The 14,369-nt window shown below is 39.8% G+C and overlaps 1 protein-coding gene across 6 annotated transcripts in view; it reads right to left on the minus strand.

The window, feature by feature from the left end:
• Positions 1–14,369, minus strand: part of LOC127453050 (kinesin-like protein KIFC3) — a 44,311-nt gene that overhangs the window by 21,367 nt on the left and 8,575 nt on the right. For 4 of the 6 annotated variants that reach the window (XM_051719057.1, XM_051719056.1, XM_051719052.1 and 1 more), the window contains 6 exons: positions 3,899–4,000; positions 3,782–3,814; positions 3,343–3,670; positions 1,607–1,786; positions 969–1,065; positions 703–866 (listed from right to left, as the gene is read on the minus strand). In XM_051719057.1, coding sequence (XP_051575017.1) covers positions 703–866; positions 969–1,065; positions 1,607–1,705 — 360 coding nt within the window. In that variant the 5' untranslated portion in view covers positions 1,706–1,786; positions 3,343–3,670; positions 3,782–3,814; positions 3,899–4,000. Of the gene's footprint in view, positions 1–702; positions 867–968; positions 1,066–1,606; positions 1,787–2,044; positions 3,117–3,342; positions 3,671–3,781; positions 3,815–3,898; positions 4,001–14,369 lie in introns of those variants that run through there. The other 2 variants (XM_051719053.1, XM_051719058.1) reach the window with 2 other exon arrangements.

Consider the following 14,369-nt stretch of genomic DNA (forward strand, 5'->3'; position numbering starts at 1 on the left):
CACTTACAATTTTTTTGGTCAATATAGGGTTTGTGGACATTACATCATCATGGTAACAAAGTTGTAATACTGACTATAACAAAAAAATAAATAAAAAGGTTAGTAAGTGTTTTTATCAGACTAAAATCATGTTAACACACATATTGTTTATGTCATGTGGCCATACTTTTGAAAAAGCGAGTATTTTAACTTGAAAAAATTGGCCCCCATCGACTTCCATTGTAAGTGCTTCACTGTAACCTCAGTTTTTGCTTTTTTTCAAGAAAAGGAAGGATGAGTAAAAATACATTTTTGTGGTAATCAATATTATGCCACAAATGCTGTCAATTGAGCTTATCTTGTATTAAACTTGGAATATTCCTTAATTCTCTATGATATTGTGATCCCTAGATTTGGCTTGCGTAAATCTATGAAATTTTTCCGTCAAAACTCTAAGTCTGATCACTTAGAAAATAGCACACCTCTCCTCAACAAGCTGCATGATTTGAGGTATCGTTCATGTCCATAACAGTGCGGGACGAGTGAAGTGCCGAAGTTTAATACATAGGTTTAGGGGTTTGTTCAAATCCCAAACCCCAAGCAATAGTAGTAGTGATGCTTGCCATAGCAAGCACCACTAATCATGTTGTGATATGGACTGGAGAACATCATCATGTTGATCAGACATGCAGCAAATGTGAATGTAGTTTAGAAGGTCTTCACCTTTTCACTCGGTTCTGTTTGAGTATTAGAGGCTCTTTTCTTTTCTGCTTCTTGCTTGAAAGACAAGAAAGCTGCTAACGGTGTTTTGGCTGGTATCCCCTGACCTTCATCAAAATCATCATCTTCATCACTGAGAGACGTACCATCACTATCACTGCTGCTACCTGCAATTCAAGAGGCCTGTCGCTGTAAGTTGATGACATTTGTAACAATATAACAGTATTTAAAATGATTGTTACAAAACAATACTATGGAAACATTCTTACTTGATTCACTCAGTCTTGCACATCCCCTTTTTCCCAACTTGGGGGTGTGGCTACCCTTCCCCCTGCTCTCTGTTTCCATGGAAACATGGCCGGGTTCCTGTCAGTTACCAGAGTGAGACGAATGTGATTATTGGAGGAGACACTTTATAGGTGTTAGCTACAGCTACAGCTGAGAACATATGTGACGTGTGCATGCGTGCATTATCTACAGAGACTATATTTTAAAACACTGTGATTTGAATGACCTCTAGTTCCAAACGTCCCATCAATCTTCCATATTAGTATATGCGTTTTTGTGCCTTTCAGTGGATGACCATATTATGACATTTAACATTCATTTATTTAGCAGATGCTTTTATCCAAACTGACTTACAAATGAGAATAATTCAAGTAGAAACAGTTAATCTTAGGGAGAACACAATTCAAGTAGTTACCTTAGATTACTGAATAGGAATGATTTTCCTAATAATATTCTTAATAATTTGTAAGAATAATATTGTACGTGGCTCATTTTTACCCAGACCTAAATAGATTTATGTAGGTCAAGGTTTGTTTGCACACATATGTGACATTTTAGGAGGACAATAGTGAGTATATTAGCATGTCTGTCTGTTTATATGCACTGCGACAAGACATACCTCTGGGGATTCTCCGCAAGCCCCCTCGAGTGCTGCCTCCTCTTCCTTTTTAAAGACTGTGTAGAAGATGTACACCAGAAGAGAATAGAAGGCATACATCTTTCCTGAGGTGCAATTTTACAGTGAAAGCGGCTAGAATCAAATGCTTTAGCTTCGCAACATCCCTCTGCTCCTCTTACACTGCAACACATTGAGACAAGTGTTATTAAACCACAGCGGCAGAAGGAAATCCACCACATCCAAATCGACAAAGGGCAAGGTCCTTTTTGGATGACATTTGCATTGTTGTTCAAGCTCCATAGAATGATGCTATTCCCCCTTCTGCAAATCTCTGTAACTGTTAGTAAATTCATTCCTCCATATGTTCTATAGTAGAGAACCATGCTAGATCTCCAAATCCATTACGACATCACCCCAGTGCTAGCTGCAGAATCTTACCATCTGCTGAGGTTGATCCTCCAGGAATGCAGTCACTTCGTTCTCCCCACATTCTTCATCTATACACTGAAGCTCTACATGGTGATTTCTGTGAGTGCCCTTCTGCCTGTTACACCAGTGTATCAGAGCTTTGGATGGCAACACCAACTCTTTACTCTGCACATCTGCCTACCTGCTATTCCTGAATTCCCTCCCTCTCTCTATTTTGTCTCCCTCTTACCCTCCTCTCTCAATATCCATCGCTCTCCTCCCCCTTCTTCTCACTCCACATCGCAGTCTTTGAGCATGCTCAGTGCAGAGGTATAATGCACTGCAGTGGTGGAGTGAAGCTAATGGAGATTGATGCAGGTGGCAAAACACACCAGATCGTCAGGTGTTCAACAAACCCAGGAAAACAAACAGCTCTGATTATTCTATATTCACAATGACAACCAGAGAAAGGCATTTTATGGTGACAAATCACGTTCACCAAAAACATTTTGCCCCTTCTATAGCTTCCATCACTGCAGAACTGTGAATTACCACAAGTTCATGGAATTATTGCGGTAAAGTGCAAAGTAATAATAAGATTTTTTCCAAAGTAAATGTGAGTGTTTACTATGTTTGCTAGGGCGTTCTAGGTGTTTTCTAGAGAGTTCTAGTGTTTGCTAGTGTGTTCTAGGTGTTTTCTAGAGTGTTCTGTGTTTGTTAGTGTTCTAGGTGTTTTCTAGAGAGTTCTAGTGTTTGCTAGTGTGTTCTAGGTCTTTGCTGGAGTGTTCTAGGTGTTTTCTAGAGTGTTCTATGTGTTTGTTAGTGTTCTAGGTGTTTGCTAGAGTGTTCTAGGTGTTTGCTAGAGTTTCTAGGTGTTTGCTAGAGTGTTCTAGGTGGAGTGTCCTAGGTGTTTTCTAGAGAGTTCTTATGTTTGCTAGTGTGTTCTAGGTCTTTGCTGGATTGTTCTAGGTGTTCTCAATTCTGTTGTAATTTACTCATGTCATTCCAAACCCATACCACTTTTTCTTATGTGGAACACAAAAGATGATGTTGGGCAGATTGTTAGGGACTGACAGACTGAGTTCCTATTCACTTTCATATTACGAAAAAAAAAACAAGAAAAAAAAAACCGATCCAATGAAAGTGAATGTTGACTAAAGGGACATTCCCTATCAATCTGTTCAGCATCTCCTCTAGCACTGCACTCAACAAACGCTGCACATTTTCAATTTTGTATCAACCCAAAAGTACAAAACAACAATTTCTATGCACGGTATCAAAAAACTTAAAACAACATGCAAATATTATCACTCAGGTAAACACTTTACTTTGGTGATGTGTTTGAAAAAGATGTTTTTGCAGAGGAGATCCACATCTTCAACACAGATTCAATGAGTAGCAGCCAACAAAGAAGTGTACAATGAACGTCCTGCTCATTTAAGTTCATCAGTACCTTCTGGAAAAATCTGAAATTGAGACTCCAAGGGTAGTTTAAGTTGAGAGTATAAATCAGTCCGAACGCATCCAAAGGAAATGCTCGACAAGTTGCTAAGTAGTCCACACTATCAGTCATCCCTAAAACGTCTTCCGGCTCATTGTGGAGAGCCCCAAGGTGGTCTGTGCCATCTCCCTCTCAGCTTGTTCAGGGTTGCAGTTCTAAGGCCAAGAAACAACAACATAAAAAATGACCCTTTGTCAAGTTTTACTGAAATATGTGCAACATAAAGGTCAATACTAAAATGAGACTCCTAAAATGATACTACTAACCTGGTATTCCTCGACCCACTTGATGTTTTCACTCTGCAATTTAGGAGTCAATTTTAGATTATAGCTCTTAGATTTTAGTTAAAGACTAGAATCAATACTGAAAAAATATGCACACACCTTGGCAACAAGCACCATTATGCTTGTATTCTGTTCAGCTGTGCCAGGAATTTAGACTGTGGGGTAAAGTCGTCATCCACTTGAATTTTGGATGTATAGTATCTGAGAAGAAAAGAACAAGAAAAGGAAGCTTTAGAGAAAGAGATGCAACACGATTCTGTCAAGTGTTTTTTTTCTGATTAACAGTTTTTATTGATTCACACAATTGACAAAGAAAAGCAAAACATATATTCACAGAATCAACATTTAAACCCCATTATTTCCTTTCCCACTCCCAGTCCACAACCCCACCCTGACCTTCAACAAATATCCCTGTGGTCACACTTGAATATACACACACACACACAAAAAATAGTACAAAAAATAAATAAATAAATATATATATATATATATATATATATATATATATATATATATATGTATATAATCACACACATTTAAAACTACACTTCTCTCTCCACTGCTCCTCCCCGAGAGCCCTCCAAGAAGGCCAAGTAGCTGCCCCATTTTTTATTAAATGAATCTAAATTGCCTAGCCTTCTATATGACATTTCCTCGAATACTGCCACCCTCCCCATCTCTGTGCACCACTCTTGAAATGAGGGCGCTCTAGCCGACTTTCATCCACTAAGAACAATCTGTCTGCCGATCACAACACTGGCTAGGACCCAATTTTTTATATATTTATCCCCTATATTAATGACCGCCTCATTGCCTAAAATTCAGAGTCTGGGGCAAAATGAAATTTGAGTGCCCAATACATCACACATAAAACTCTGAACCCTCAATCAAAATTCTTGGATCTTCACACCACCAAAAAACATGGGTTCTGTCCCCATTTTCTGATTGGCATCGCCAGCAGGTGGGTGTGTCTTTCAGACGAAGCCTATACAATCTAGAGGGGGTCCAATAGAATCAATGAAAAATCTTAAATTGCATAAGTTGCACCCTTGCATCTCTAGATGTAGACTTGATGTTTTTTAGAATCCTAGCCCACACTCACTCCTCCAATACCAAGTTTAGATCTTTCTCCCATAATCTCTTGAGAGAAGCTGAAGATCCGTCCCCCAGACTCTGAATTAGCAGGGAGTAATACACTGATGCCTCATGACCTTTTCCAAAAGCAGTAATCACCACTCCCAGAGTATCTGCCGCTTTAGGGGGGTGTATGCTACTCCTAAAAATAGTACAGAGCAGGTGGCGCAGCTGTAAATACCTAAAGATCTGAGATTTTGGGAATCCCAAAATGTTGAACCATATTTTCAAAGGATATCAACACTCCACTCTCATATAGGTCACTGAGCGTATTAACCTCCCTCTCAATCCACTCTGTCCAGCAGAAAGGGGAATTATTAATACATAATTTTGGGTTCAGCCATATGCTTGAGGCTACATTTAAATAAATGTCTGAATTAAACACTCTGGACACTTTTGTCCATACCGAGTGCAAATGCGAGATAACGGGGTGTAACTTAACTTCTCCGCTTAGTTTAATAGAAAGGCTTTGCAATGGCGAAATAGGGGCAAGAACTTCCTGTTCAATACAAACCAGGGAGGGGCTCTCTCAGGTGGAAGCGACCAATGAGCCAAATGTCTGAGACTGAATGCATAATAATAAAACAAAATCTTGGGTAGGTCTAGCCCACCTTTGTCAATCGGCCTATGAAATTTACTGAAATGTAATCTGGGACGTTTACCATTCCAAATGAATGGCTATGCTATCAAATTGCTTGAAATAAGAGAGGGGGAACTCTATAGGGAGAGACTGTAGCAGGTAGTTGAATTTTGGAATACAATTCATTTTAATAACATTAACCTTCCCAATCATAGATAAATGTAATGATGCTCACCTGCCCACATCGCTTGAAAACCTTTTTATTCAAGGGTCAAAATTAACTAACTAAATCACACAAATTTGCTGGGAATAAAATACCCAAATATTTAATGCCCTGTTTGGGCCACTGGAAGGCACCTGGCTGAAAAGCCGTTACCGGGCAGTACGCTGTCAGAGCCAAAGCTTCAGATTTAGACCAATTAACTCTGTATCCTGAGAACTTAGAATTAATAATTCTGTGGAGGCAAGGCATAGATCTGTAAAATAACATCTGCGTAAAGCAAAAGCTTATGTGCCACACCTCCCACCATCACCCCTGGAAAATCATCCTCCTTTCTTATCGTGGCTGCTAATGGTTCCAGGTCAAGACAGAACAATAATGGAGAAAGAGGGCAACCCTGCCGGGTGCCCCTATCCAGAGTAAAATAATCTTAAATTAATCAATTTGTTTGTGCCGCCGCTACCAGGTGTCTATAAAGTAACTTAATCCATCCAATAAAAGTATTCCCGAACCCGTACATTTCCAAAATCTTAAAAAGATAATCCCATTCTACCATATCAAATGCCTTTTCGGAGTCAAGTGAGATGGCAGCGACCGGAGTCTGATCATTCGCCACTGAGCACATGATATTGATGAAACGCCTAATGTTATCAGAAGAGGTATGGCCCTGAATAAATCCTACCTGATCTATATGTATAAGAGATGTCATAACTTTACTTAATCGGTTAGCCAACATTTTTGACAATATATTAACGTCTAGCTGGATCAGGGAAATTGGACGGTAACTCTTACACTTTGCTTGGATATTTGTCCTTTTTAAAAAATCAGACTGATCTGGGCTTGTGCCATGGTTGGCAGAAGATTTCCATTCTTTAATAATTCCGTATAAACTTCTAGCAAAATTGGAGCCAGTTCTGTAGCATAAGATCTAGAAAAAAAAATTGGCAAAGCCATCTGGCCCCGGAGCCTTGGCTGTAGGCAAGGCCTTAATTACCTCACCAAGCTCCTCCAAGGTTATCTCAGAATCAAGAAAAAATTTTTGCTCAGCCGACAGTTTAGGAAGTTCTAATGGTTCCACAAAGTATCTAATATCCTCTTCAGCAGACGAAGATGTGGAACTATAAAGATCAAGATAGAATTCTTAAAAAGCATTATTAATATCAGTGGCCGAGGTAAATAGTTCACCACTAGCAGATGGGAATGGTAGAAAAAGACTCTCTCTGTTTTATATATCTAGCCAGTTGTTCCCTGCTTTGTCGCCCGACTCAAAGTATGACTGTCTTGCCCTGAATAGCCAAAACTCCACATTCCATGACAGAATAGTATTATATCTGTATTTCAATCGGATCAATTCTTGGAGACTATTAGACGACATTCAGCATTTCAGCTCTGCCTCGGCACTTTTAATATGTTCTTGTGCTTTGGATTTTTTGGTATAAGCAGCATACTGTATGATCCAGCCACTAAGAACCGCCTTAAGTACCTCCCAAGCCATGCCTCCTCAGAGGATACTGAGGACCAGTTGGTCTCCATACAGACATTGATTTCGGCCTTTAGCATTTGTTGGAATTCAGGATTTTGCAAGATGGATACATTAAAGCGTCAACTATATGATTTCCTTTTCTTCATATGTGGCAACACCTCTAAACACACCAGGGCATGATCTGAGACTAAAATGTTTCCAATTGAGCAATCAATGACAGATTGAATGAGGGATTTTATATATATATATATATTCTAGAGTAAATCTTATGGACTGATGAAAAAAATGTATAGTCCTTACCAGATGGGTTCAAAAGTCTCCAAATATATTGTAAGACCAAGATTTTTACATATCCTGTGAAGCGTCAATGTTGCTCTTGGGGGCATGCACACTTTTGCTTCACTATGATCAAGGACTGAGTCCATCAAAAGATTAAAGTCTCCTCCCAATATTATATCACGAGGGGTGCCAGCGACATCCCTTCAAGATCTATAGAAAAGCCCTGATCATCCATGTTAGGTGCATAAATATTAGCCAAAATAAGACTTTATCCCTGAATTTCAGCTAAAACAATAATGACACTTCCTAATTTATCTTTACTTTGTTTGAGACATTTGAATTGTACATGTTTACTTATCAGTGTAATGACTCCCCTGCTCTTACTCGAGCCAGCACTTTAAAAAAAATGCCCACCCCATATCTTTCCCAATTTTTCAGCTTCCTGCAGAGAAATGTGCATTTCTTGAAGAAACACTATATATTATTTCTTACCCTTAAGAAGAGAAATAACCTTCCTTCTTTTTATGGGGTGCCCCAACCCATTTACATTCCACATGGAGAGAGACAATCCACTCATATTAACATTTGACTTTTTGACATATAAGAAAAAATAGATTTTGTGTCAAAGACAAGATAAAGACCATATTCCAACATTAGTGCGACAATCAAACCCCGAACATACCCTAAAAAAAAAAAAAAGAAAAAACGGAAAACGGAAAAATGTGCGCATTAACCACGCACACAACAATGCCAACTGCCGTCCATACCTCCACACTCAAACAGTCCATGCACGCCTACATGAGCCCCCACGACAACCTTGCCGTCTTTTTACCGGATTGCTCAAGTCCGGTGTTTCTATACAAATTTTGTGAGACAGAATTACACAGCAAAATATAATCTATAAAACAAACTCCAGCCAATAGGCAGAATAAACACAAAGAGTGTGTAGCTTCATCCATAAAACTGTCCTGAAGGTGTGTTATTCTACAAAATAAACTCCAGCCGCTAGTTGGAACCAGCACAAAAAGAACGTGCAGATTCTTCAAACAGTCAAACGAATGTTCAGTGAGCCGGTCCATTCGACTGCAACATGAGTACAAGCAAATTACTTACTCACTCCAGTGACTTTGCCAGAAATACTCCACAAAATAAACTCCAGCCGATAGGCATCTCCAGCACAAGAAAAACGTGCAGGTTTCTCAAACTGTCAAGTGGATGTTCAGTGAGCCGGTCTGCTCGGCTGCAACATGAGTGCAAGCAAATGACTTACTCCAATGACTTTGCCAGAAATACTCCACAGAATAAACTCCAGCCGATAGGCAGAATAAGCACAAAAAGCATGTAGATTCATCCACAAAACCGTCCCGAATGTGTGTTGCTCTACAAAATAATCTCCAGCCGCTAGGCGGAACCACCACAAAAAGAGCACGCAGAATCTTCAAACGGTCAAACGAATGTTCAGTGAGCCGTCCACTTGGCTGCAGCGTGAGTACCACAAGATGACTTACTCCATTGACTTTATGAAGGACATCACTTGCTGTGGGCATGTGAATGTTTTATGGCCATCCTTAGCATCTATTCTCAATTTGGCTGGGAATATCAGTGCAAAAGCGTCCTTCCACTGATGTAAAAGATTCTCGCATTCCTTGAATCGATCACGTTTCTCTCTTGTCGAGTTCGCAAAGTCTGGGAACAAGAAAATGCTGTAGTACTTCTAAGAAAGCCTTCCTTTACTCCTCTATGCATTTATGCCTCAAGTAACACAAGATCTTTATCAGATGATCTCAGAAATCTGGCCAGAATTGATCGGGGCCTGTCTCCCTCAGCGGATCGCCGAGCCGGAAACCTGTGAGCTCGCTCGATTTCCAGATTATGGCCTGCTATTTCGAGCAGATTCGGAAAGAGCCCATCCAGGAATTGTACCATATCCCGTCCCTCCACTCCCTCCGGGACTCCCACGATACGGATGTTATTCCGCCGGCTACGGTTTTCCATGTCCTCCAACTTCTCCCAGACATGCTCCAAATCCACCTTGGTCGCTAGCGGATTAGCAGATAATTCCCTCTCTGATGACTCCAGATAATTTATCTATTTCTCGACATCCCCCACTCTTGTGACCACATCAGTAATTTTCACCTCCATGGCAGTGATCGATCGACGTATCACAGGAAGATCCTCCAAGTCAGCAACAACCTTCGTCAGCATTGCCGACATGTTCAACATCTCTCTCCGCATTTCCCGCATCTCTCCGACCAAATCGACTCCCAGGCCCACGGCCTACTCAGGGGTGTCAACTTGAGCACGTAAGTGTCTTTTAATGTCTCCAGAGTCTGAGGATTTTGAATTCTTTGACATACTGTCCTCCTAGAACAGTTATGGAACAGAGTGTATCGAATCTCACCGGTTTATGTCATAAAAGGTATTAAAACTAGCAAAGTGCGTAGAGCTCGCTGTTCACACGTCCAGTCCTTGTATGGTGTCACGTGACTGTCAAGTGTTCTTAAAACTGAAATGTTTCTATGTGTAATTTCTGTGCTACAAAATGAAATTGCAAAAATAAACATTGTTTTCAAATGGCTTGCCCAAATACTCCCTTGTCTGCCATTATACAATCATACAGTCCTGCCCAAAACTTGCAGTTATTTACTCCACCTCATGTCGTTCAAAACCCATTTGACTCTTTTTCTACAGAACACTAAAGGAGATGTTTTGAAGAATGTCACGATCACTGATTTTCATTAAATAGTGGATGATAGTGACTCATTTTAAAACTTAAAAATAAAAGGGCAGCAATCAGTCAATAACATCAAACCTCATTGGCACTTGTGTCATGACGTTTGGTCATGAGATGCCCGAGAACCAATGAGGTTTGATGTTGACCTGTTGTGATATTTGATTTGAGCTCTGTGTTCATGAGCTGATCAATGATTTTTGTGGATAACTTTAATTTTGTTTTGTTCATCACACAAAGTGATCGCAGGAGGACTACATTTGACACTTTTGGGTGATTATTTTAATTTAAGCTGAGGGAGAGATTAATTTAATTTATAGCTGAGGGACAAATGAAAGGGTTTTTTGGTGTAAAGATATTGCATGATATTACTGTTATAATATATTCCAAAATGATGGGGACACTTTACTGATTCCAAGCTCTGTATAATGATAAAACGTCCTATCTCTCCTATCACTCAGCCATTAAATATTAACATGAATGAACAATATGAATATAAGGCCATATGCTCGGACCACCCGGCTGTTAATTGCTGAATAAAACAGACCATCCTCATCGTGTTCCACTTTCCCATGAATAGAGTCATAATATTGCAGAACTAAATGGCTTATGGTTAATGTAAAATCATGTTTTACTGGAGACTTACTATAGTGATAAGCATCTAAGACCAGGGTTGCAAGCACCTAAGACAAGGACCACAGCTGTCCTGACACAAGCGTACAAGGAGTATTTAAGGCAAATAATCCTCCATTGTTATATAATTATGCAATAGACAACATCATATCTAAAAGAACATCACAGCAGTCAGCAAGAAAGAATATGTCCATACTAATTTGCATACACAATTAATTGTTCCATTTGATGCCATTTGTTTTTGCCTACTGCATTCCTAAGTGAATTGATACAGTGATGAAAAGGCAGCAGACAAGGCTCTTAGAATGATGAGGCAGCACAACAGAAAGACATGCGGCTTCACAATCCTGCATGTGCACACTGTAAGGCTGTTGGCACACAACCATGTCTAGAAGCTGAACATAACTGAGGGTGACTTAGCAAGAGTAATTTGTGGCCTGTAGCAATGGTAAATCTGAATTTACTGAGTGCAGGCTATGAGCTTGCTCACATTCTTCTCAGTTTTGGTTTAGTCTTAAAAATAAATGTCACAGACTTCCGGTGACATCAGCAAACAAATTGCAGCTTGAAAGATTGGTTTCCCGACAGATTTATGCAGTAGCAAAAACTTAAGAATCAGCTTCAAATTACTATTATCGTCTACATGGTTGAGGGGGCACAAGTTCATACTAGGCGAAAGCAAAAGAAGCAATTACAGTCTGAGAAATCTGAGAGACAAGAACACTGATCCGCCATCTATGACACGGTACGGATGACACCATGCTGAAGTGGGGGTGTGCAGGTGAATCAGAGGAGTCAGTTAGCTTGGTTGTGATCCTCCAGGAACTGCATGACTCTTGGCGGGACAATTGAGAACAGCTGAGAGAAATAAAAAAGGACATACAAAAAAAAAACAAGCCAAGGAACAAATCGTTGGTTTGGAAAAGAGATCTAAAAATGCCGAAAGTGTACTGGCCAAGGTGATGAAACTTCAGACATGGTTAGAAGCGAGAATAACCGACCAAGAGGGCCTTTTGAGGTGGAACAACATCAGGATTTACGGAGTTGTGGAAGGGGCAGAGGAAAACTCGTCATCTATGATCTTCTTTGTAGAAGATATGCTGAGGGGGACACTTGAACCCCTTCAAATGGCAAAGGCGCATCACGCACTCGCTCCCCGACCACCAGAAAACACTCCACCAAGATCAATCATTGTAAAATTCCTCAGTTAAAGAATGGAGGAAATTCTGAAAACTGCATGGAAGAAGAAGGGTTTTGTCTGGCAGGACAGGAGAGTGAACAATGATCATGATTGTGCTCCTGATGTCATTAGAAAGTGCAAAGAAAATACTGAAGCAAAGAAGCTATTGAAGGAAAAAAAGATTATGTTCCAAACCACATTTCTGGCCAAACTATGGGTGTTTTTATACAACGCAGCAGAAGAAGCAATGAGGGATATGGCAGAGAGGGGATTCCCCATCACGGTCATTCAACCCCCCGAAACACTGATGGAGCGAATTCAAAGTCTCACCTGGTGTATGGCCGGTGTGCTGAAAATATTTTCAACCTATCAGGATGTCCCACCAACACTATATTCACATAGTTTTAGGGTTGGGGTTAGGGTTTAGTACTGCCTCACACCAAATCACACTATCTGGTAGTTAGCTGGTAGCACATCCTGATAGGTATTATCTGCATGACAAGATGTGCTACCTAGGTTTTTAACACATTTCATGCTGTTGTAGAACATACCGACAGGTTCTCCCGTGCCTCCTGACATGTGCTACCCATGTTTTAACTTTACATATCACTGTTTTTACTGCTGGTAGCATATCCTGAGCAGGTAGCACAGATTGTCAGAACACCGGAGGAAAAGCGGAAGTCACACCAGAGACAAGCTACAAGGAAAAGCTCCACACTTTAAAGCGGTACAACCCAGATAAATGATTGTATTGATTTGGCTTAAATAAGAAAATTCGAAAACCTTGTTTTGGTTAGATATGGGACAAACAATTAGATGTTGAATTGGACGGGAATGGACAAACTCAGGTAAATAATAAGGTGATGTTAATTATTTTCATATAATGACTGCATATAGCATGTTAGCACATTAGCGTCATGAATTCAGAATATAAACAAGACAAATAAAAAATTTTCTTCTGCATATTACTTTATATCATCATCGAGTGATTAAAACGGCTTCTTTTACTGACCTCATGTGAAGTCATAAAATGAGGCATAAAGTCATTGATAACACAGTTTAACACATTGGTTAAGGTTTAACATGTAGCATCGTCATATTTAAATGTACTTCTAAACGCCTCCCACAGTGGTGTGACGGGTGTCTGAATGTTCGGAAACAGCATCCCGCTGTTTAGAACTTCTTTTTACCCCTGAACGAAGAACAAAAAGGAACTCCTCCGTAAGTATATTGAGGCCTTTAAAAAAAATTACAAAAAGAACATATGAGGAATCTGGACTCTAAGGTGAAACAAGATATTAAAAAGACACTTTTATAAAATGTATGTTACAGTATATTTACATTTATTCATTTTGCATTTACATTGATTCATTTGGCAGATGCTTTTATCCAAAGCCACTTACAAAAGAGGAAAACATAAGCGAATATACATGCAAGAAATACAGAAACAGTTTGTATTTACCAAGCAGAAATACTACGATGTGGGAGGTAAATCTATGAAACTTTTGGCATATAGATTACGAAAACAACAAGCAGATAATTCTATTTACAAGATTCACAATCCCAGTACTAAAATAATACAAAATGGCTCAGATGAAATCATATTTTTTTTTTTTAAATATTCTACAAGAAATTATACTCCTAGCAACAAGTAGATGTGGATTCTCAGGGAATGAAAATTCTTAATTCTCTGAATTTAAATGTAAGCGCAGCGTAGTTCTAGCGGGAAGACTAGCAGCTGTACATCATCGCACAATTAGCTAGGTAACTCCTTGCCAATCACATGTAAGCCATTGCTTTATAAGTCTGCTCACATTCTATCACACTGCTGTTTCTGTTGTGCTAACACAGGAACCTCCACCACCCCACCACTACCAGTCGAGTCCCGTCCTGCACAGGGGTAGGCTCCTCGCTCCTGCCTCCTATCTCCGGCAGGATATGACGGTTCCGAGTACAACTACTTCGGACCACCAGACGGGGCTTACGCCAAAGAGAGACATTACATTTTCTGTTTTATATTCATCAAATAAATGTCATTTTGAATTTCACTCAAGTCTGCAAGTCTTCCTGATAGAACAACAGTTACTGTGGAACATAATGAGAAACTAATATCTGAAATAACTATTGAGGAACTGAACACCACCATTACAAGGTTGAAGGCAAATAAGTCCCCGGGCACAGATGGTTTATCTCCAAATGTTACAAAACCCTTTAAGAACCATTGACTCCTATGTTACTTGCCACCTTCAATTGGGTATTAAAAGGTAGGGAGGTTCCTCCCTCATGGAGGGAAGCAATTATTTCGGTTATATCAAAGGAAGGTAGAGATA

The sequence above is a fragment of the Myxocyprinus asiaticus genome, chromosome 15 (genome assembly GCF_019703515.2).
Source record: "Myxocyprinus asiaticus isolate MX2 ecotype Aquarium Trade chromosome 15, UBuf_Myxa_2, whole genome shotgun sequence".
Lineage (NCBI taxonomy): Eukaryota > Metazoa > Chordata > Actinopteri > Cypriniformes > Catostomidae > Myxocyprinus > Myxocyprinus asiaticus.